Genomic DNA, 19,820 nt, shown 5'->3' on the forward strand with positions numbered 1-19,820 from the left:
CACACACACACACACACACACACACACACACACACACACACACACACACACACACACACACACACACACACACACACACACACAGGCAGTCCCGTATGCGCCCACATGTTCATCCCAGCTGTAATGGGAAAGGAGCTTGACCGGAATCCCTCCATCCGTTTACACATTCATGTATTCATCCCTTCATCTCATATCTTCTGCAGGCTTTAAGTCCATCACTTATTTCTTTCCCCTCTTCAATCATCATTTTCCACACTGGTCGCTTCTACCCTCTTGTGATTAAGATTCAGGTCATCCTACCTCCTTCTCTCCATATATCCATATATCCCGTTTTCCCACTCTTCCCGCTTCACTTTCATGCAAAAAGGATTTGAGGATGTCTGGTCATCACATTTGTAATGAGAAAACAAACATATTGCAAATACTGCAGGAAAAGAAGCCGGGGATACAAAGTCTGAAACACATTGTCGCGTATTGTTAATATTCTGATGGGAGAGGTTTCACTCAAGAGGATCCTGCATCCAGACATTGAGACGGGATAAGACTCCCTCCTGAATCGATGCCGAAATTACCCCACGTGTGCAAGTGTTTGCCGAGCGTGGTGATTAGTATCACATGATACACGCTTAATAGCTTCTCAATTTGGGGACCAGAACACCACAGCTTCGCTTAAAATGTGTTTGCAGCTGTGCGATAGTTAAATTATGGCAATCTATGCTCTCTCCCTTGTTGCTTAAGCCGTCACAAAGTGTCCAAAGCGCAGCACACATACGAATGAGGAAAGAAGAGTGTGCGCTGTATCTCATAATATGACTGACACACGACTAAGTCTTATTGGAAGACATCAGAATCTTTTGATCGATAGCAGATCTGTTCTGTTCTACTTTGATATTTCAGTCAGCACCAAAGTGGCAGATTGACATAAGCAACATGGCCGTTCCTACCAAGCACGGCTCGTAAAAATGAATTACTAAAGCTATAATAATCCCAATTATAGCGGATCCTCAAGCGTCTCAAAAAGTTCTTATTGGTAGAGTAGCTTTGTTATGTTTACCCGTGGCCTGAGAGGTCAGAGGTCAGACCCGGGGCCCCTCACTTGGAGGGATGCATCCTCACTCATTACATCACATAACAGCCGCCGTCTGTAAACCTTCAGTAGCTCGCAAAAATGGTAACCCCGTCTGAGGCTACCCGTATATTCTACAAATAAACCACTTCTTTCTGCGGTGACAGCCACTCCCTCTCTCCTCACCGCGCTCTGATCCTTCCCTTAGCTTGTCTCCCTTCAGATGTTTCCCCCTCTCTTCCTCGACGCGGCTACATTTCAAAAGAGTTTGCCGCCTCTTCTGTAAGTGGCAGTTGGCCTCTGCTCCACTTTCAACACTCTCTTCTTTCTCTACTTCCAGGTTTGGCAAGCCTTCAGATAATACGTCTAGAACAGTCTAGAAAGTAAAAGAAAAGAAAAAAAGAGAGTCAAGAGTAAGGTCACGGATGGACAGATGGCAGAGCAGCGACGCATCGATGGGGCAGAGTGACAGGAAAGACAAAAAAAGAAGGGAGGAGATGAGGAAAGGTTGACGGTGAATGGAGCAGATGGCTGTAGGGGGGAAACGGAGACAAAGCGAGGGAAACTACGAGGAGCAGGAGATTGAGAGAAAGACACGGAGATGAATAGAGAATGACCGAGAAGCAAAATCAAAGTACATCTCGATCTACAGCGAGGGAACCTGACGGCGTGTTTGTAGCAAGCCTGCGGATGAAAAATGACCGAAACATGTGATGTAAGAGTGAAGAAAGGATGGCCGATGAGAAGCAGCAGAGTCGAAAAGGTGTAGAGCGGCACGGCACGGTAACTGCAGACAAAGAACACATGGAGTGTGTGAGACGCTGGTGGATTCATGCGTCTAATCTTACTCGAGACATTTCACAGATTGTATTTTCTTTACGCATAAGAGATAGTAATAGAGGTATAAATATATTAGGCTGCACTTCAGGCATGTATTTTATCTCTCATTGTGCGTATTTAACTTCCTTTACTTTACCTATATGCAACTGCATTCAGTGCAGTGAAAAAAAAAAAAAGCTATCATATTTATGTACCGAGGTGCACGTCTAACAGGAAGTAAATGGACGTGGATGTAATTTTTTTTTACTTGGGGATTACTTAAGGACTAAGAGCTTTTAAGAGGGCTGCTATAGAGCATCAGACAAAAAGTGTGTATGGCCATTAAAATGAATTTTAGATGCACTGATGGAGATTTGCAATAAACATTGTTGTGTTCTGCATTATTTCTGGGCTTTCAAGCCGCTATTTGCATGACAAACAAATCTGTAGCTGTAAGACAAACGTGCGTGCGTGTGACACATCAGCAGCGACATAAAAAGAAGAATATATATCGTTCAGTCGATTTTTCTCACATTACAGACGGATCCTGGGGCCCAAATGGAAGCTGCAAGGCCATCAGGCGGCAGCGTAATGGGAGTTGTACATAGTCTGGAAGCATTGCCCGCCCGCCCGCACACGCACACACACAGAGAGAGAGAAGGGAGAGCGATGGAGAGGCAGATTTTAAATCAATACAGCCACAAAAGACACCTAACGGGAATTTACCGTCCACATGTGGACAAACAGAATTGTGGGCTCATAAAATCTGATGTTTACTATCAATTAATTAGAAAAAAAAAAAAAAAGAGAGCCATCAAGTGCAAAGTGCAGCCATAACTTTAGATGTACTGAAGGGACAGAAAGGAAGAAGCTTCCCAAAATAACACAGCACAGGTCAGAGAAATTTTCTGTGGGCTGATTCACCGTCAGCAAGGCGACTCAAACTGTCACATTTTATGACTTCAAATAAGCTGCGTATGTGTGTGTGTATGTGGGGGTATTTTCTCTACTTTTCCTTCACCTCCTTGGTCCCATAATCTTTACCGTTCCTCCCGTGTTTCCAGTCTCTTTCGCCTTTCTCCTCAACTTTGGCCTTTTATCAAATGTCACTGACAGCTGACTTGCATGTGTGAAAAATGTTGGTTTTATATCCCCGCAACCAGGCCTAAAAAGGTCAAAAATATACCTTCTTTTTTGTTTAATGCTTGGAGACATTTAAGTCTATAGGGTATTATCGCCATAAAAAAAAGAAATACAACTAATCTGCTGTTCAGGAAAAGTTATATTTTGTTTTATGGATTTTCTCTCCACTCTGCCCTCCAATGATTTAAAGCTGGAGACAACTAGCTCCACCTTCCATATTTCATTCCTCATCTCTCACTTCTTCACGAGAGTGTTTTATAAGAGTCTTTGGGATTCTCTGCCCCTTTACTGCACAAGCCCCCCCCCCCCCCCCCCCTCCCCATCTACTCCTCTCTGCCCACTGTTCAATCTGCCACCTCTATTCCTACACGAGCGGTGCTTTCATGCTGCTACGACCAATTTAACGGAGGCAAAGTGCCACTGTGGCCGCCTCACACTGTCCGGTTACGTTTAATTGTATTACAGTAATCGGATTTCATTGCTGTTACACCTGCAGGTACCCTAAACAACACATAAAAGGATTACAAACGCTTTCTGGTAAACTGTGAAAACAATCTCTGAAAATCACATTTAGATGTTGACAGTGGGCATTAAAGTGAGACTATACAGCTGTTGAAATCTAACTTTACTTCATTTTATGCACTCCCCGAGTTGTGTCGCTCACCTCTCCCTCGTTCTGGTACGAGTAGCTTACGGTGGCGGACGTTTGCTAACACTAGGAAGATATTGCTGTATAACCGACTGATTGCAACTTGTTGACACGTTGTAGAGTAAATACAAGAAGAGACCAGATTAAAGAAAAGACAGTTAGCCTCAGAGCGAATCCAGTTACTTTATCAACCAAATACCAGATCCATAAAAAGCCACACCAGTGAGAAGTACACACACAGCTGATTGCAACGCCTCAGCTCATTCACTCAAATCTGTACTCTACCGAGTGCTCCATTCCAGTTGCATCCTCAAATCTAATAACTTCCACATTCAAATTAAGTTTGCGATCGCTCGAACCATCAAGTAATCAAGAATCGGTGGTAAATAACATTTAAAAGAATAATCATTCTCCAAACACGCTGCAGCCAAACGCTGATTTTGTTGAGCGAAAGTAAAAACTTGAATCGAGTCTTGATATTGCATACAGTGATGAGCGTGTGGTGAATTCAAATAACCACAGGAGCTGCCCTTCCCCATCACCGACCCACTGTTCTTAAATCCCTCTTTTCACATCTTACTTGAAGCAGAAGTGAATACAGCTGCCTAATGATCAAAGAGCATCCAGAAACACACACAGCTGGACAAAGGCGTGGCGCATACATGCCTATACACAAATACAAGCTATGACCACACACACACACGTTGTCTACTGAATCACAGACGCACTTCAATCTATTCTCTGTGGAGGTACACGATTAGTAACTTGGACCCAAAAAAAAAAAAAAAATCAGGCCAAATGCCATTTCTTTTTTCCCGTGCTCACTCCAAGCACACCTCCCTCCATCTCACTCCTTCCTCCATCTCGCCCCCGCCCTCCTTTATCTCCCCGTTTCACTCCCTCATTCTCACTCCTGCCAAAAAGGTAGTCAGGGCAGAAATGGGTTTTTCCGACTTCATAAGACTGCAGCGGCGCGCATGTGTCCACACATTGCTTGGTGTGTGCGTGCGAGCGTGTGTGTTTGTGTCAGACTAAGATTTGGATGTATTCTGAGCCAAGACACCCACACTGCAGCATTTGCCACAACCAGAGGGAGCAAAGAACTAGAGAGAGCGAGAGAGAGAACAGAGGACACACAAGGGAAGGAAAGACAAGAGTGGCCAAAAAATTTTAAATACAAGGAGGGATGATTTTGTGTTTGTTCCTAATCATGCATGCGTGACCTGTATTTGTGCGCCTTGCGTCAATCCCTTTCCACGTGAGAATGTGTATCCTTTTTTTTTTTAACACATCAGTGTAATGTACCCCGTATGTGTACACAGCATGCATGTGATCGTTTGTGTCGATCCCCGAATTCATGTTGTCGTGTGCCCACAGGCGAGCACAGGCTGAATGCACTTCCACGTCCTCGCTCTCTGTCAGAGCAGTTGAGTGAGCACGTGTTTGTATCAGCATCACTTCTTGTCTCCTACACGTGTGCGTTTGTTTTGAACCCGTAGACAATCCGATGCAGAACAGAACTGAAATTCAGTTGGGACTGGATTATATGACCGTAATCAATATTTTTTTCCAGATGTCTATACATGTATATGTCATATACAGCATGCTTTTATGCAGTGAATCGTGTTCCACTCTTACCTCACTAAACTACTATTGCTTTTTCATTACAGTTTGCTCAGTCATTAAGGGGATACCCCTTCCCATCACTCCATACATCAGAAAATAGTCAAAAAATCTATTTTGGACATGAATTGGGAATAAAATATTGTATAAATCAGACTAACAACTTCCCTAGTTCATATACACAATAATCCCAATATCGTACTGAAAGTCTATAATGGTTTACAATTTAAATGATTTTCCATATTCGTATCAATTGTTTTCCTTTTAGTTTTCACAGGAAAATAAATCATCAAGAAGGCGTCTAATTAACAATCACGCACGTCATTTGGAACACATTTGCAGGCATAATGTGTGTTAATTTGTTTTATCCACACTCCTTTTGAATTGAAAGAGCTTGTTATGGAAAAATGTAGTTGTCCATCAAGATTAAAAGGAAATAAAATTAAAAGAATCTAAAATTACATTTCAGAGTAAGAGCAACACAGAAAGAAGGAGAGAGTGGCTGATTGGACGGGAAAGATGGAGCGCAAGAGTATGAATGAAAGAGACGTCTTGAGGACAGAAATAAGAGTGTGTAAGTGGTGGTAAACATAGAATAATACAGAGACGCTGAACGTAACACAGGTAAGAGAGAGGGAGTAAGAGAAAGACAAGAGGGGAGAAGGTGAAGTGAGTTGACTGAAGTCTTATCCCATGTGCATAATCAGGGAGCCACACTAAACAGGGAAAACTGCTGATGCCAGTGAGTGAGTGAGAGAGAGTGTGTGTGTGTGTGTGTGTGTCTAATCCAGTTTCATTACCAGCTTTTGCTGTCTTATACAACTTAAAAGGAGAGGTGAGGGAGGAGAGAGCAAGTGAGGGGGAGGAAGGGCATCTCCCATTCCTCTCTTCCTCCTCTTCGATGCAACATAAGCGTTGCCTGTTTTTCGGTTTCATTCAGTCAGTGCTCACACTTTGTGGTGAGAACAGAGAGAAAGTGCTCCAGTGAACGTTTGTTCAGTCAAAACGCACCAGAAAAAAAAAAAAAAAAAAGTCCTGTCTTTCAAATTTAATTTCCCCAAAGGCAAATAGTCTTCCTTCCATCTTTCCATCTCTCCTCATCAGAGAGATCCCATTTTTTACTGCACGCTGCAGCACATTATGGCCGCAATTCTTCTGCTTGCGTTGGAGGATTTCTCTGCAAAAATGTGTTCCTCGTATCTTCTCCCAGTCCTCAGAGGACAGAGCTGGCAGGAAGCAGGACACGCATCTAGATATACTTTACATCATTAGGATTCCTTACAGGGAATAAAGTAGCGCGAGGTCGTCAACGTTGCGAAAATGAGGCCCGACAGGGAATCAACACCCCCAACGTGACGCTGACGATTTCATTACAAGCCACGGCGCAATTTAGAAGCCTTCTGCCAAAAAAGTAGCCCAGCGTGCCCGTCAGTAGGCTGGGACTAATGTATTTTGGGCAGAAGCCATCGCTTGTTAATCCAATTAGAAATCTACAAAATAGACCGGACGCCCTGACGGCAGAGTTTAACGTCAAATTATGGATCACTGTGCTCGAAGAACAGATCTCACAATGGAGTATTCGGTAAAACAATGCAGCTACATTGCCAGCTCCTCCTGATTTAAGTTCTGCAACTATATAAAATGAATGTTTATGTCTGGCATCTGTGGATAAAGTGCAGCAGAAACTAAAATAAACTCCCTAAAAACTGCCACCGAGCCTCCCACCGGCAGCAGCAGCACATTTTTATGATCCCTTTAAAATATTTTGCGTGAAAAGCGCAGGTTTGGCTCATTACATTTACAATGACTCCGTTTCATTAAGTCCGCCAGTAAAATGAACTTAAACGCCACCATTATTATTCACATCTGTGCGTTTCCTGACGTGAACGGGGTTCTATACGTAAGGTGCAGACAACAGAGCAAAGCATGGCGTTACTGTCCCCGTTTAAAGCACTTTGTTTGTTTTTACCAAAACTCTAAACGTGTTACTGCCGTCATTTGACCCGTGATTGCCTTTAGGGCCATTTCAACTTGCCATTTGCCAGTGTTGTCCAGTGGGTAATTGAGACAACATTCCTCCAATCATTTGTGTCCGACTGGCATCTGATGCGCTTTGATTGTTTAGTACAGGCATGTCCAAAGTCCGGCCCGCGGGCCAATCACGGCCCGAGGTCAGATTTTATATGGCCCGCACCTTCTGTCTTAAAATGCATTATGTATGGCCCGCCAGCACAGTCAAAACGGAATGAATAAATCATACAAATTCAACATGCAATTCCTCTTTTTACCTCATGGTGGCAGCACCACTCTGTAACTGTCTGGCTGTTTGACATTGGCTCTGACCCTTGAACTGTCATGGCTACGGCAGGTAAAAAAGCAAAGTCGATAATGAGGGCCGCCGCTTCCAGGAGAGGTGGAGATCGCAATATTTTTTTCACCGAAACAACTGTGTCTGCCTGATTAGTCATGAGACTGTTGCCTTGTTTAAGGAATATAATGTAAAGAGACACTACGAGACCAAACATGCTAATGCTACAACAAGCTATCAGAGCGACCGTGCTAGAAAAGTGAAGCAACTCCAAGATAACTTGGCCACACAGCAGCGGTCCTTTTCACATGAAAACATCATCAAAGTAAGCTACCAAGTGGCCATGCTAACTGCTAAACATGACAAACCTTTTACGGAAGGTGAGTTTGTCAAAGATTGTGTTATGAAAATAGCAGAAAACATAACTGCCCCGAGAAGAAGACCGAGTTTTTTTCGTTAGCCTGTTTCATGTGTGTTGAACTTAAATGTGAGACAACTTTTCATTACCCTCACTAAGTCATATTTAAGATTGTCTTGAGGTGAGAACATTGATCGGTTTCTATGTAATTAGCTTTTAGATTGCTTGTTCTTTGTGTTATCTGACACCCCTGCGGTAAAGTAACAATAATGTCAGGAAGTAAAGTGACATTTTTTTAATCAACCTGACAAAATTACGTTCTTGTGGGAAGAAAAGGCAACAATGTAGCTTCTTTACATTCTAATAGAATGTAAAGAAGTGTATAGAATGATTCTATTGAAGTTATTCCTTTTTTAAATATTTTAGATGAGTCACTAATCACTTTAAAATAGTGATTATAGCTGCTTACATTTGGTTACATTGCTGTTTGCTGTCATTGAAAATAAAATGATTAAATAACAATGTATGTATAGGCTACTTGTATTGTTTAAAATAATGTCAGCAGGGACTGTTGGCCGTTGGGCATTTTCACATTATCAAATCTGGCCCTCTTTGAAAAAAGTTTGGACACCCCTGGGTTAGACGGTCACTTTGTAGGCGGGATGTCACCCCCCCCCCCCCCCTAGTTTTGATTTCACCTGCGTAAATGACGCACATCAGTTTGTTTTATCGCCATTTCACATCGCTTTTCTTCTCCGATGCTGTAACACAACACAGTGAATTTTGCAGTTTGAGTACAGTTACCCTGCAGTTTGAGTACAGTTACCCTGCAGTTTGAGTACAGTTACCCTGCTTCTGTACCAACCGCCGCTGTGACCATATATTATTCATGAGCGTGCACTTTTCACTGTTCTCTGCTGCATAATGTGGTACAAACAGTGCCCCGTGCTTGCTGCTCTCTCCCACCAGTTTCCTCCTCCCTCCATCCTTCCACCTTTCCCTTGGCTCTAATTTCAGAAAGCACCGTTGGCTTGAGTCCCCCCCCCCCCCCCCCAGCTGGCAGAAAGAATCAATACCTCCCCTCTCTCTTTTGTCTTTGCCTCACTTCCTTTTGTCTCAGTCCCTGCATCCTCTGACCACCTCACTTGGTTTCTGTACACTCTGTCTCCCATTTCAATAAGAGCAGGTTTATCTTGTTATCCTTTCCTGCTCCCTCCGTCCATTTCTCTCCGCTTTGTGCTTTACGTTCCATCCCTTTCTCATCCTCCATCTTTGCCTCCCTTTTAGCTCATCTCATACGGCTGCCTTTCCTGCCCCAGGGGACTCCATCCCCAAGAAGTCTCATCTTAAAACTCACACTTCTATACACTTTGATGAACTACACACGTTCATGAGCAGCACTGCCTATTTCAATATCGCACTCGGTCGTGGGCTTGAATGGACAAACGCATTCAGCGCGCGAGGATTCTGCAGGCGTGAGGATGCACGCCGCGGACGCTCAAAATAGCAGCCGTCCAATCACCAAGCGCCAATGTCACCCCTGAGATGCAAGGCTCCTGCACCACATTACACACGCCCCAGGAAACATGTTATTCTACATGCACACAGCTGACATGTATGGTATTCTTTAGACTGAAGACAATGTTTTTGTGCATGTGGTAATAACTTGATTTCCATGATGTGGAGATGTCACACATCAAGCGATGAACATATTATCAAAGTGACCAAGACAGCAGTGTTCTACCTGAGACATGTTGCCAAAGTTATGCAGTTCTTAAGAAAGCAGAATGCTGAGAAATGGATTCATACGTTCATTACTGGCAGGTTGGACTATTGTAATGCCCTCTTCATTGGCCTACCAATAATAGGAAAACCTCCACTAGTTAAGAACCGAGACTTTGAACAAAGAGAGACCACATCATGCCTGTTTTAGCTCCCCAGTTCTTTTACAGTTGAGTTTCAGTGTCTTTTACACACATACAAAGCTTTTAATGATACAGCAGATTGATCTGGTTTTTTAATTCCTTATCAACCAATAGGAGCTGGTATCTTAACTGTGCCTGAAGTAGCGCACAGAATTGATTTGGGGGAGATGCTCATAGCTACTCTCCTCCTAGACTCTAGAACAGCCACATTAGATATGCAAGCTCTGCTGACACTTCTAAAAACAACTGAAGACCTACTTATTCAGGCAGGCATTTAGTTCATGTCGTAAGTTTTTATCTTTTTCTACGACTATCAAATCTACTTTTATTCCTCTGCCTTCTCATTGTAGCCTTTATTGCATTTTTATGAACTTTGTTTGTTCTCTGTATTTGATCTATGTTGTGTGTTGCTTTTACTATCATACTTAAAAGCACCTTTAAACTGCTTTTTATGAATGAAAGGCAGTATACAAATTAAGTTGTCATGATTATTACATTATTATGAGTAGTAGTAGTTGTACGCAGCCGGAGTTTGCACATAACTTTTGACACTGATATCGTAATACACAACCCGAGTGTTGATACTCCCCAAATGGTGACAAGATGACTCTGAACAAGATATTTCTCGCTCCACAAACTGTTTCTCTTTCTAATGTTTCTGTAATTTGAGAAATACTTGATAGTTTTACCTCTTGGGGCCTTTAAAACTATGCATAGTAATCAATCTGAGAATCAAACATCACTCCTTGGTTAGAGTGCCTACAACTCAGGCACAAGTAAGTTGTTTTGGTCTTCGGTCCCTTTGAAGACCAATTAAAAATCCTCCATCCATCTACTTTGACATTGTTGACCCTCCTATAGTAATTGTAACTTAAGGAGTTCAGGGGAAATAGATGACAAATGAGAACATATAAGTTGAGCAGCAGAGAAGACAAAGAGGAAAGGAGCCAACTGTAGATTTAGACTCTAAAGAGAAGAGAATATGAAAGAGGAGAGCGACACGGCACGAAGAAGAACCACGGAAGGAAAGAGAACAGAGCGGGAACAGATGGAGACAAGATAAATAGTGAAGGGCTGAAAAACATGAGGCAAGAAAATACATTTTGAATTAGAGAAAGGGAAACCGACTGATTCATGAGCTCACTGGGAAAAGGAGAGGAACATTTTTTTTTCGTCTAGCCCATTTCCAAATGCTGGTTTTCATGATAGAATATTAAAATATGCTTTCAGGGCAAAAAGCGCTGCTGGCTTCGAAGTCAGAGATGGGAACACAAATACAGTTCATGAGTCTGGAAGTCGCAATAATGTTTACAGTACACTGACCACCTCCAGGGACCCAGAGTCAATCTGTGTAGAGTGTGTGTGTGTGTGTGTGTGTCCGTCCACTGCGAGCATGTCATCTCTACACCCACTGTCACCAAGGTGATTGACAGCAGAACTAATTTCACATTTATCACCCTTGGTGGATTGACAGATGTGTGTTGCGCACACACACACACACACACACACACACACACACACACACACACACACAAAAGACGGTAGCAAAGACGGATATATACCCAAAGCAGCATTTGATGTCACGCGAGTTTGTCTTGAACACTCACAAACACACAGTAAGAGCCATTATTTCGTTAAGGCCGCAGACGCTTTCACGCAAATTTCAACACAAATTTGTCTTAAACAAATGTATGCACCCAGAAGAGAGACATCCCTTTCCTTTATTCACGTAGATTCATTTTTTCCATGTTTTTCAAGGTCACAGGAAAGCACTTTGCATTAACGGTTGGAGACGCGTACGTCCAAAAATGCTTAATGCAAGCACTCGATTCACAACGTGATATTTATTCATTTAAGCACACCCAATTTTAATTCATTTGATTCTACTGACAAGTACTTTTTGTGCAGCCAAACTTAATTCAGTCCTGTTTGACCAATGTTAACTAAAAACTACAATGTACAGCAGTTCAACCTTTACATTTGTGACACATTTATGAAGATCTACATCTTCAGTAAGAACGAATGGGCTTAGCAGTGCGTGACGTGCAGAGTGCTGATGAGTTGCAGACATATTAGGGTGCTTTGGAGTAGCAGCTCTCTCGGGGGATGGTGGGAAAACGAGCCGGCAGACAGGAGCAAAGGACTGAAAATGTACGACAAATTATTTCTCCCCGGTTCTCTTAAAGAAAAAACAAACAAAAAAAACACTCAATCACAAATGATGCTTCCCCTCAAATCATCAGCTTTCAAATCTCTGTCTCCTGCTCTCCTCTCTCCATCTCACTCTTAAAACACAGCGGCAATAATTTGAATTTCACGCCCTCTGCCGCTCCGCTCGCTTCGTGGGAGCGCAAAAAAAGGGGAGAAGCGTCACTTACTGGCCCAGCTTCAATGTTCTCTGCCAAAGAAAAACCAAAACAGAAACGAAACGGTGTAGATGAGGCTGCATCACATGCAATGTCACATGCAACAAAGTCTCGACTGTCAGCGCTCCTCAGCCACACAAGTACAAGAAGTGAATTCCTAATTACAGCAGCACAACGTGTTAAACGCTGCCTCCTCCCTGTCTTAAGGTTAAACCCATTAATATGCCATGAAAGGAAAATGGCAGACGGTGAGGCCTTGCTGACATTGAAGTCACCTATAAACACACACCTGCTTGTCTTTCCTCTCACACACACACAGAGACAAACGTTGAGCCAATTAGACTGATGCCCACAGACGTCTACAGTGAGCTTACCTGCATGCTAAGGCTAATAGTTAATGAGGTGTGCCTGTTATTCCAAGGTGTGCTAACTGCAAGTCTCGTTTTGTCCTTCAAACATGCGAATGCACTGGTGCATCATCAAGCAGGTGCAAACCATTAAAAGAAGAACATCTATTACATCGGCTCAAAAAGCTTCATCGTGTTGGATCACAGACTCACGTTTTCCTTTCTGCTTATAATCCTTCACTGCAGCTAGCTTTGCCAAATCCCGATATAGCGGCTCGGACATTGGGCAGAAACGTGTTGCCAAACTGAAACATGAAGACAGCTCCGAGATTCACTGGAAAAAGCCCAAAGTGTGGGTGAGACAGTGAAACACAGGAAATAACTATGGCCAAAGACAGGGTTGCATTGCTGTATCTGGAGATTGGGACGCAGTATAAACAAAAACATTTCCACAACAAAGGAAACCTCGAGAACCAACCAAACCAGAGACACACTCACACTACCATATTGACAGGAACAGATCTGCACCTACGTGGATCCATTTGTTTGATCTGGCCAGAAAAAAAAAAAAAGGGCTTTTGCATAATCTGCTGTTATTATACGGTTTGTTTAATTACCACAGAAGGGTGAATAATTAACCAAATGAGCCAACTGACCCAAATGCATTATGCTTGCTGAAATATACAGGGCTACGTCACGATGTAGCACTTTAGATGTTATGCACACAAAATGAAAACTAAAAGCAATTTGAAAAAAAAAAAAAAAAAAAAAAAAAGAAACATGTCCAACTGAATATCATTGGGCAACTGACTGCAACTAGACTGTAGACCACAGGAAGTAGACAAGCTGGCCAACCCCCATAAAAACTTCTAGTGATTTATTAAAGTGTCCTTTGCTCCCAGAGTGGCATGAAACCAATTTCCTAGACATGCATCTTGAAACTCTCTGCTTCCGGAGAAAAAAAGGACCCGTGACCACCATTTAATGGCATGTTATTATAAAAGTTGCAGCAGGCGGCTGGAGTTTTACAGCACAGACCTGCAATGGCATTGTGGGTAGTTGTTGATTACACTTTTTGGCAAAATCTATGAAGTCAAACCTAGAAAAACAAAGCACAGATGTTGCGTGCCTCATAAGCAGCATGGGCAACTTGTTGATGGTTGAGAAAGGGGGATTTAGGCCTGAAGTGCGTACTCAACCTCAAAACTAATGCTCACCAAGCAAAAACAAAGCACGGGGGGGGCCTCTGCTATCTGCAGCTTAATCTCCGACGGACTGCTGCATTCAAACCTCCTCACACACTGCGGATGTAAAAATGTCCGATACAACTGCTGCAACACAGACATCAGAGGTATTAAGAAGCAGACGTTGTGGATGAATGAACAGGCAATGAGGCGCCCAATCTGTGGTCCAATCACTGGTTATGAAAAGCTCACACTGCTATAGTGAGGCGCGTCATTAATACAATTAATCAGGACTGGCTGAGATATTGCACGTGTCGGTTAAATGAAATGCCAGCCATAGATCTTTCTCCTGAAGACACGAGGACAACAAAGCAAAAGGCATGGCAGCCGGAGGAGAAACAAAGCCGTTCGCAAACGAATACACAAACTCAGCTGTTTTAAGCACACGAGTGGGCAGTTTGACAACACATCGGATTCACCCGTGAGCTCTGAAAGCCACTTCTGAGCGCAAACCCTTTCAACCGGGAGCTGAAGTAACTTTCGTCAGGCAACTTTGTTCTCTGGGACGCTCCATCAGGAGACGCGTCGGCCTGCAGCGAGTTCAAAGACTGCGCCGCTCCTCAGATGGAGGCTGCCGATAACGGAAGACGTGCGATACGAGCAGACGGGGAGATGACCGGCAGCGCTACGGGGGCCGCCCGTTAGGACCACACGGGAGCCGAGAAACAGCAGGTGTGTGCGGGGGTGTAGGAGAAAGATGGTGCATAATGTGGGGAACGTGCATCATCCAGTGTGTCTTTCTACTCTCACTGAATATCTGTCTGTGTACACACTGGAAACCGACCGTCTTCACAAGAATAGCAAAGTGTGGGGAACTGACCACTTAGAGAGAATAACACCACGTACTTGGTAATGCGTGTTTGTGTACTGTGAATAACCGCGTCTCCATCACTTCCTATTCTATAAGGACCTATGGAACACATTAAAAATAGATGTCTCACTCTCACTGCGACAAACACACACACACACACACACACACACACACACACACACACACACACACACACACACACGTTAATAATACCCAACTAAGTACCAAAGTTCAGCCCCGCCGTTGCTTAGGGAGCAGGTTTCAGTACCTGCAGTGAGAGCTGGGTTCAGCTCGGAAGTGGGGACTGGCACAATGTGAAATGCAATCACAACACATAGCAGGGGAATGCAAGGACAGGAGGGCAGGGAGGGGGAGAGGGGGTGTCTGGAACAAGAAAAATGGAAGATGAGGTTGTGAGAAAGTGAGACCCCTGGTGATAATCTGCAAATGATGCAGGTTTGATCCTTCAGTTGTGTGTGTGAGACTTCTTATAAATGCCTCGTACTTGTGAGCATGAGATGGGTACCGAAACCCGGGATTAAAGATAAAGTATTGATGAGCTCTGAAGTCATTTATCATCACACCGCAGCATCTCCTCTGCTCTCTGTGTCAGGGCTGAGCTCCTCCAATATAAACATGTAGAAAAGCCAAATTTCAATCTGTACCGTCTCTCATCCACCACCGTGATATTAGCCAATAGCCAATTATTACAAACAAGCTAAAACAACAGCTGTCTGAATGTAGTCTAACTGTTTAGCAGGTTTGGCACATCTCTTAAATTGTGGCTAATTCTAGTAAACGTCTCTGCTGGCTGACACAAAGCAGCCCTCCTCTCTCTGTCAGCGTTACCTGCAGGCGGTGAATCACATCAGCAGAGGGAGAAGGACACGATGAGGCTGATGCTGACTGATGTCTGTGTTCTTCATTCTCAATCAAAGTAGAACTCAGTGCTGTGATGTCATGACGTGATGTATTTTAGATGGTTTCCATTGAGATATGAATGACTTTATATGGGGACTTTGCTGTGGTAAACATTACTGTTGCTGCTCTAGAAATGAAAACGAACAGAAAAGGGTATTGAACCGAACCAATAATGAGAATCGAGAAAATCCTAACGATACCCATCCATGCTTGAGAGGACCAATCCGGTGCCGGAGATTCTGAGAGATTCTGCTTTTACTGTTCATGCAGAGATCTCATGGAGTAATCTGCAATTTCACCCAAAAAGCCTGTACCTTGTTTATTGTCCTTCCATAATTGTTAATAATAAGAAAATGATCGTCTTACTACTAATTATGAGTCTATGATAATCTTTCTATCGTACCTTCCACCCGGTTTTTTAGGGTCTTTTCCCGTGTATTCAAGCAACGAGCTTGTAAAAAGTTGCTGTCCTATACCAGCCTCTGGTAATCGATTACTGAATCTTGAATTGAAGGTTTGGAAAATCTTCTTCCGGCAATCGTCAACAGCGAGCGCTCTCGCACAGACGTGATGGAGCTTGTAATGCGTCCTTTGTACCGCGTCGATCGAGGTCCTCTCAAGAACACTGAGCGGGCGTGTGCGTGAGCGTACAAGAGTGCGTGCTGTACTCTTGTTGGCACCAGTCGTCCGCACATTGTCGTTTAAGGAGCGACATAAAAATGTGCAGGGAAAAGTCATGGCAAGCTGCTGCCGCTCTTAGACAAAGTAAACTACTGAAGCGAGGTCGCATCATGAGTCTGGCATAAAGTTTCTCTCTCATATAACCGTGTCTCCATCAGTATCATCAAGGTCATTTCTTTAGCAAAGCACCAGCCTCCTCTTCCCCGCTATCCATTCCTCAACTGGGCCATTACCTGAAAAGGCCATTACCTGAAATCTCCTCTGAGACATGAGGCTTGACTTTTAAGTGATGCTGTCATACTGTAGTTGAGCCAACTTTTCGGCAACACTAAAGCCAGACCGACTGTGATATAACTGTTTTCAGAAGGCTAAATACAAGGGGAGCTTTCTTGCTTTTTTTTTTTTTTTTTTTTTTTTTTTTAACCGAAGCAGAGTGCACAATTGGTGACAATAATCATAAAATTGGTCTCGACAGATGCACTCAAAAACTGTTCAAACACTCATTTCTAGAATTGCATTTGCTGTCTGCACTGTTGACATCTATTTCCACCCATTTTTTAAATTGCATTTTCATTTTCACAGGTTTTGCACAGCACTAATGTCCCCTTCATTTGAATCACAAGTAGATGGCGCATTAACATTCCTGCGGAGAATCCAGTGGTTTTGCAGACCGGTTACAGACGGAGAAAATGAATCGCATCGAGGGGGGGAGGGGGGTTTGCTCAGACTTCCTAAATACAACCCGATGCTTGAGCGTCCTCGCCAGAGAGGCTTTTATTTATTCAGTTGCAGTGAGCCATTTTTCAAACAAGTGGTCAAAACTCTGCAAAGTCAACGTCCCGACACCTGCCTTGACACCTTAAGAGGAAATACTGCTTCTTAGTGAAAAAGCTTCCTCACCATCATGCCGCAGCCACATGAATATTATCTATATTTAAATACACAGCTATTCGTTTGTATGCTTAATGATTAAAACATGATTAAGTAGGGGTTCTCTCCATTCATTCAGGACCTTTTTCAGTGCATCCTGAACCTTGGGGAAATGCCTGCATCACATTGAAATGAAAAAAATAAAAAACAGCAGAAATCACAAGAGCTTTGTGGCTGACTGGTATTGGCGTCAACACAAAAACACACTAACGTACCTTTTTGGCGAGGTTGACGGCGTCAGCGTGAAGTCGGTTTCTCAGATGAGGGTCCAGTTGGAAAGCAGGAGCGATCTCCACCACCTTCAAAACAACAGCAGTCTGTTTATAATACACGGATAGATAGATGCACATATTTCAACAGCTACACATGCTGCCCCTTGAACAGCTTTGTCAACTATGAACAATCATGGTAGCATCTGGGTAACACAGCTTGTCAGTTTTTAATTCGTTTGGACACCAACGCTGGAAATGCACTAATTCTCTTGGACGTTTGAGGTCTGATGTGTTAAAAAAGCAGCACTCAAATGATCATTGAAAGGAAACTTGAATTTTAAAAAGGCACGGACAGTAGTGAAGCGCGGGTCAGTGCTTTTTAATACCCGCATTCACCCGACCCCTCTATGAGCGCCAATCCGAACCGCCCCAACCCACAGAAACATGCGTTAGTCAGCTACCTGAAAGCGATCAATCCTTGACCCGCCCGTCCAAACCCGTAATATTTACTAGTAAGCTTTGGAGAGAAACCTGGCTGACCCGCATCACCAATAGACAGTGTTTTAAGATAGCCTGTATCACTTTCATTTAATGGATGTAATTCTTTGAGGGCTCCCTGCCATTAGTAACTGCAATGCAAACACAATTTGGAAAAATAGTCACTGAGTGCATTGGCCTTTCTGTAGCAGAACATGATACATTATGTTCACCTGCTCCGTCTGCCATTTGGCACGGGTCAAGCACAGGGGAGAGAGAGAGAGATAGATAGATAGATAGATAGATAGATAGATAGAACTATTCAAAATGTCTCCCAGTTTACTACTGGTCCTTAAAACGGACAGTGAAACTTACAGTTGGCTTCCTACCAACATTTAGTAAATACCATAATTTGTTTTCATTTTGCCTAAAGCAGCCATCAGTTTGATACAGTACGTGTCACGTTAGCTTCAGAAGAACAGATGGAGTGAATCATTTGAAGTGACATTCAGCCTTTCATTGGCTGCTGGGTGGGAGGGGTCGGCCATGTTGGAGGCAGATCGGTTTCATTCCACTGCATCCAACAAGTTAACCCATCCAGAAGAAATAACTGAATCCAGTGCAAAACAACGTGATCCGTGGCCGAAATAGAAAAAAGAAATTAAATTTTAAAAAAAAAAAAAAAACTACATCAAATGATGTCCCCCCCCCCCCCCCCAAAAAAACCCTCTCCAAGTATGAATAGCACTTCCAAGACAGAGAAAAGCTAAAAATATCTGCGCTCTACCGTCCCTAATCTATTTCAACAGGCAACTATTCTTGTTTCTGAGATTCAAAAAGATCTTAGATTAAGGGCAAAGGCAGATTAAGTCTCACAGAATCAAAGAGCAGCAGCTCTGGCACCAACAGAGCCGCTAATATGATTATCATCTATAATTTGATTAAAAGGGAAGGAAGAAAGTGATGAAAAGACATGATTGAAAGCGCTTTGAGGTGACAATACGTAATGAAATATTACACTTGTTAATCAACTTCCTCTGATGAAAGCATTGTTATATTGAGTGACTATTTCAATTTTCCCTCTCGTTTGGCATTCAGACCTTTTTGTTATTTTGACAATCAGGTGATGCCGGAATAACTAGCCCCAAAAGAAACTAGGACAAACAGCCCCAGCTAATGAACGACAATCAATTTCATATTATATGCCATTAAAAAAAAGAAAGACTTTTTGTTCATTTGGTGGAATTTATGTAGCTGCTGCAGTTTTTGCTAAGACTCCCAATCCCCCAGCATTATCATTAGCTAACCGTTATTGGTACACAATTCTCCCTGCTGCTCAGGATATCCATGATAGCCAGGGCCACCAGTGCCATAATAATCATCGCTATAATCAGGACTAGCATATTTATTAATGTGTTGCTTAATTGGCTTGTTTCCCTAAATATAAAAAGGGAAATAAAACACTACGGCCTTTTGTGTATTCAGTAGACCGCCGTGCTCGAGGGTGCGATTCCTCCCTACGACCTTTGTTTAATCATCCACTTCCTGCTAATCTACGTAACACTGCAGCAATGCAATGAAGATAATCTGAAATAAACTCAAACATTAAATTGGGTTGGATGAATTTAAAAAAACGTGGACTTCACCTTTTGGTGCCTCCGTTGAATGGAGCAGTCTCTCTCGTAGAGGTGGACGACGTTACCGTATTTATCGCCTGGGGAGAGAGACAAAGAGAGAAGTGGGTGAGAAAATGACAATAACAAAAGAATACGAGAGAATGATCAGGGGTGTTGAGAAAATGAGTGGTTGAATTCACAAAAGGGGGGAGTAAAATAAACATGTATTGGTGCACTCTAGTACAACCGATGGCCCCTTTAGAGCTCTGTCAACACAACTCAACCTGCAGCACCTATTCACACATGTGCTGGCTTCAAACCAAC

At 43.1% G+C, this 19,820-nt stretch overlaps 1 protein-coding gene across 3 annotated transcripts in view; it reads right to left on the reverse strand.

Moving 5' to 3' along the window:
* The window catches only part of pcxb (pyruvate carboxylase b), a 268,431-nt gene that overhangs the window by 228,605 nt on the left and 20,006 nt on the right, over positions 1-19,820 (reverse strand). For all 3 annotated transcript variants that reach the window (XM_031851254.1, XM_031851256.1, XM_031851255.1), the window contains exons 8-9: positions 19,527-19,594; positions 17,407-17,490 (exon numbers count right to left, since the gene is read on the reverse strand). In XM_031851254.1, coding sequence (XP_031707114.1) covers positions 17,407-17,490; positions 19,527-19,594 — 152 coding nt within the window. The remainder of the gene's footprint in view (positions 1-17,406; positions 17,491-19,526; positions 19,595-19,820) is intronic.

The sequence above is a fragment of the Anarrhichthys ocellatus genome, unplaced genomic scaffold (assembly GCF_004355925.1).
Source record: "Anarrhichthys ocellatus isolate YVR2014 unplaced genomic scaffold, GSC_Weel_1.0 scaffold11, whole genome shotgun sequence".
Lineage (NCBI taxonomy): Eukaryota > Metazoa > Chordata > Actinopteri > Perciformes > Anarhichadidae > Anarrhichthys > Anarrhichthys ocellatus.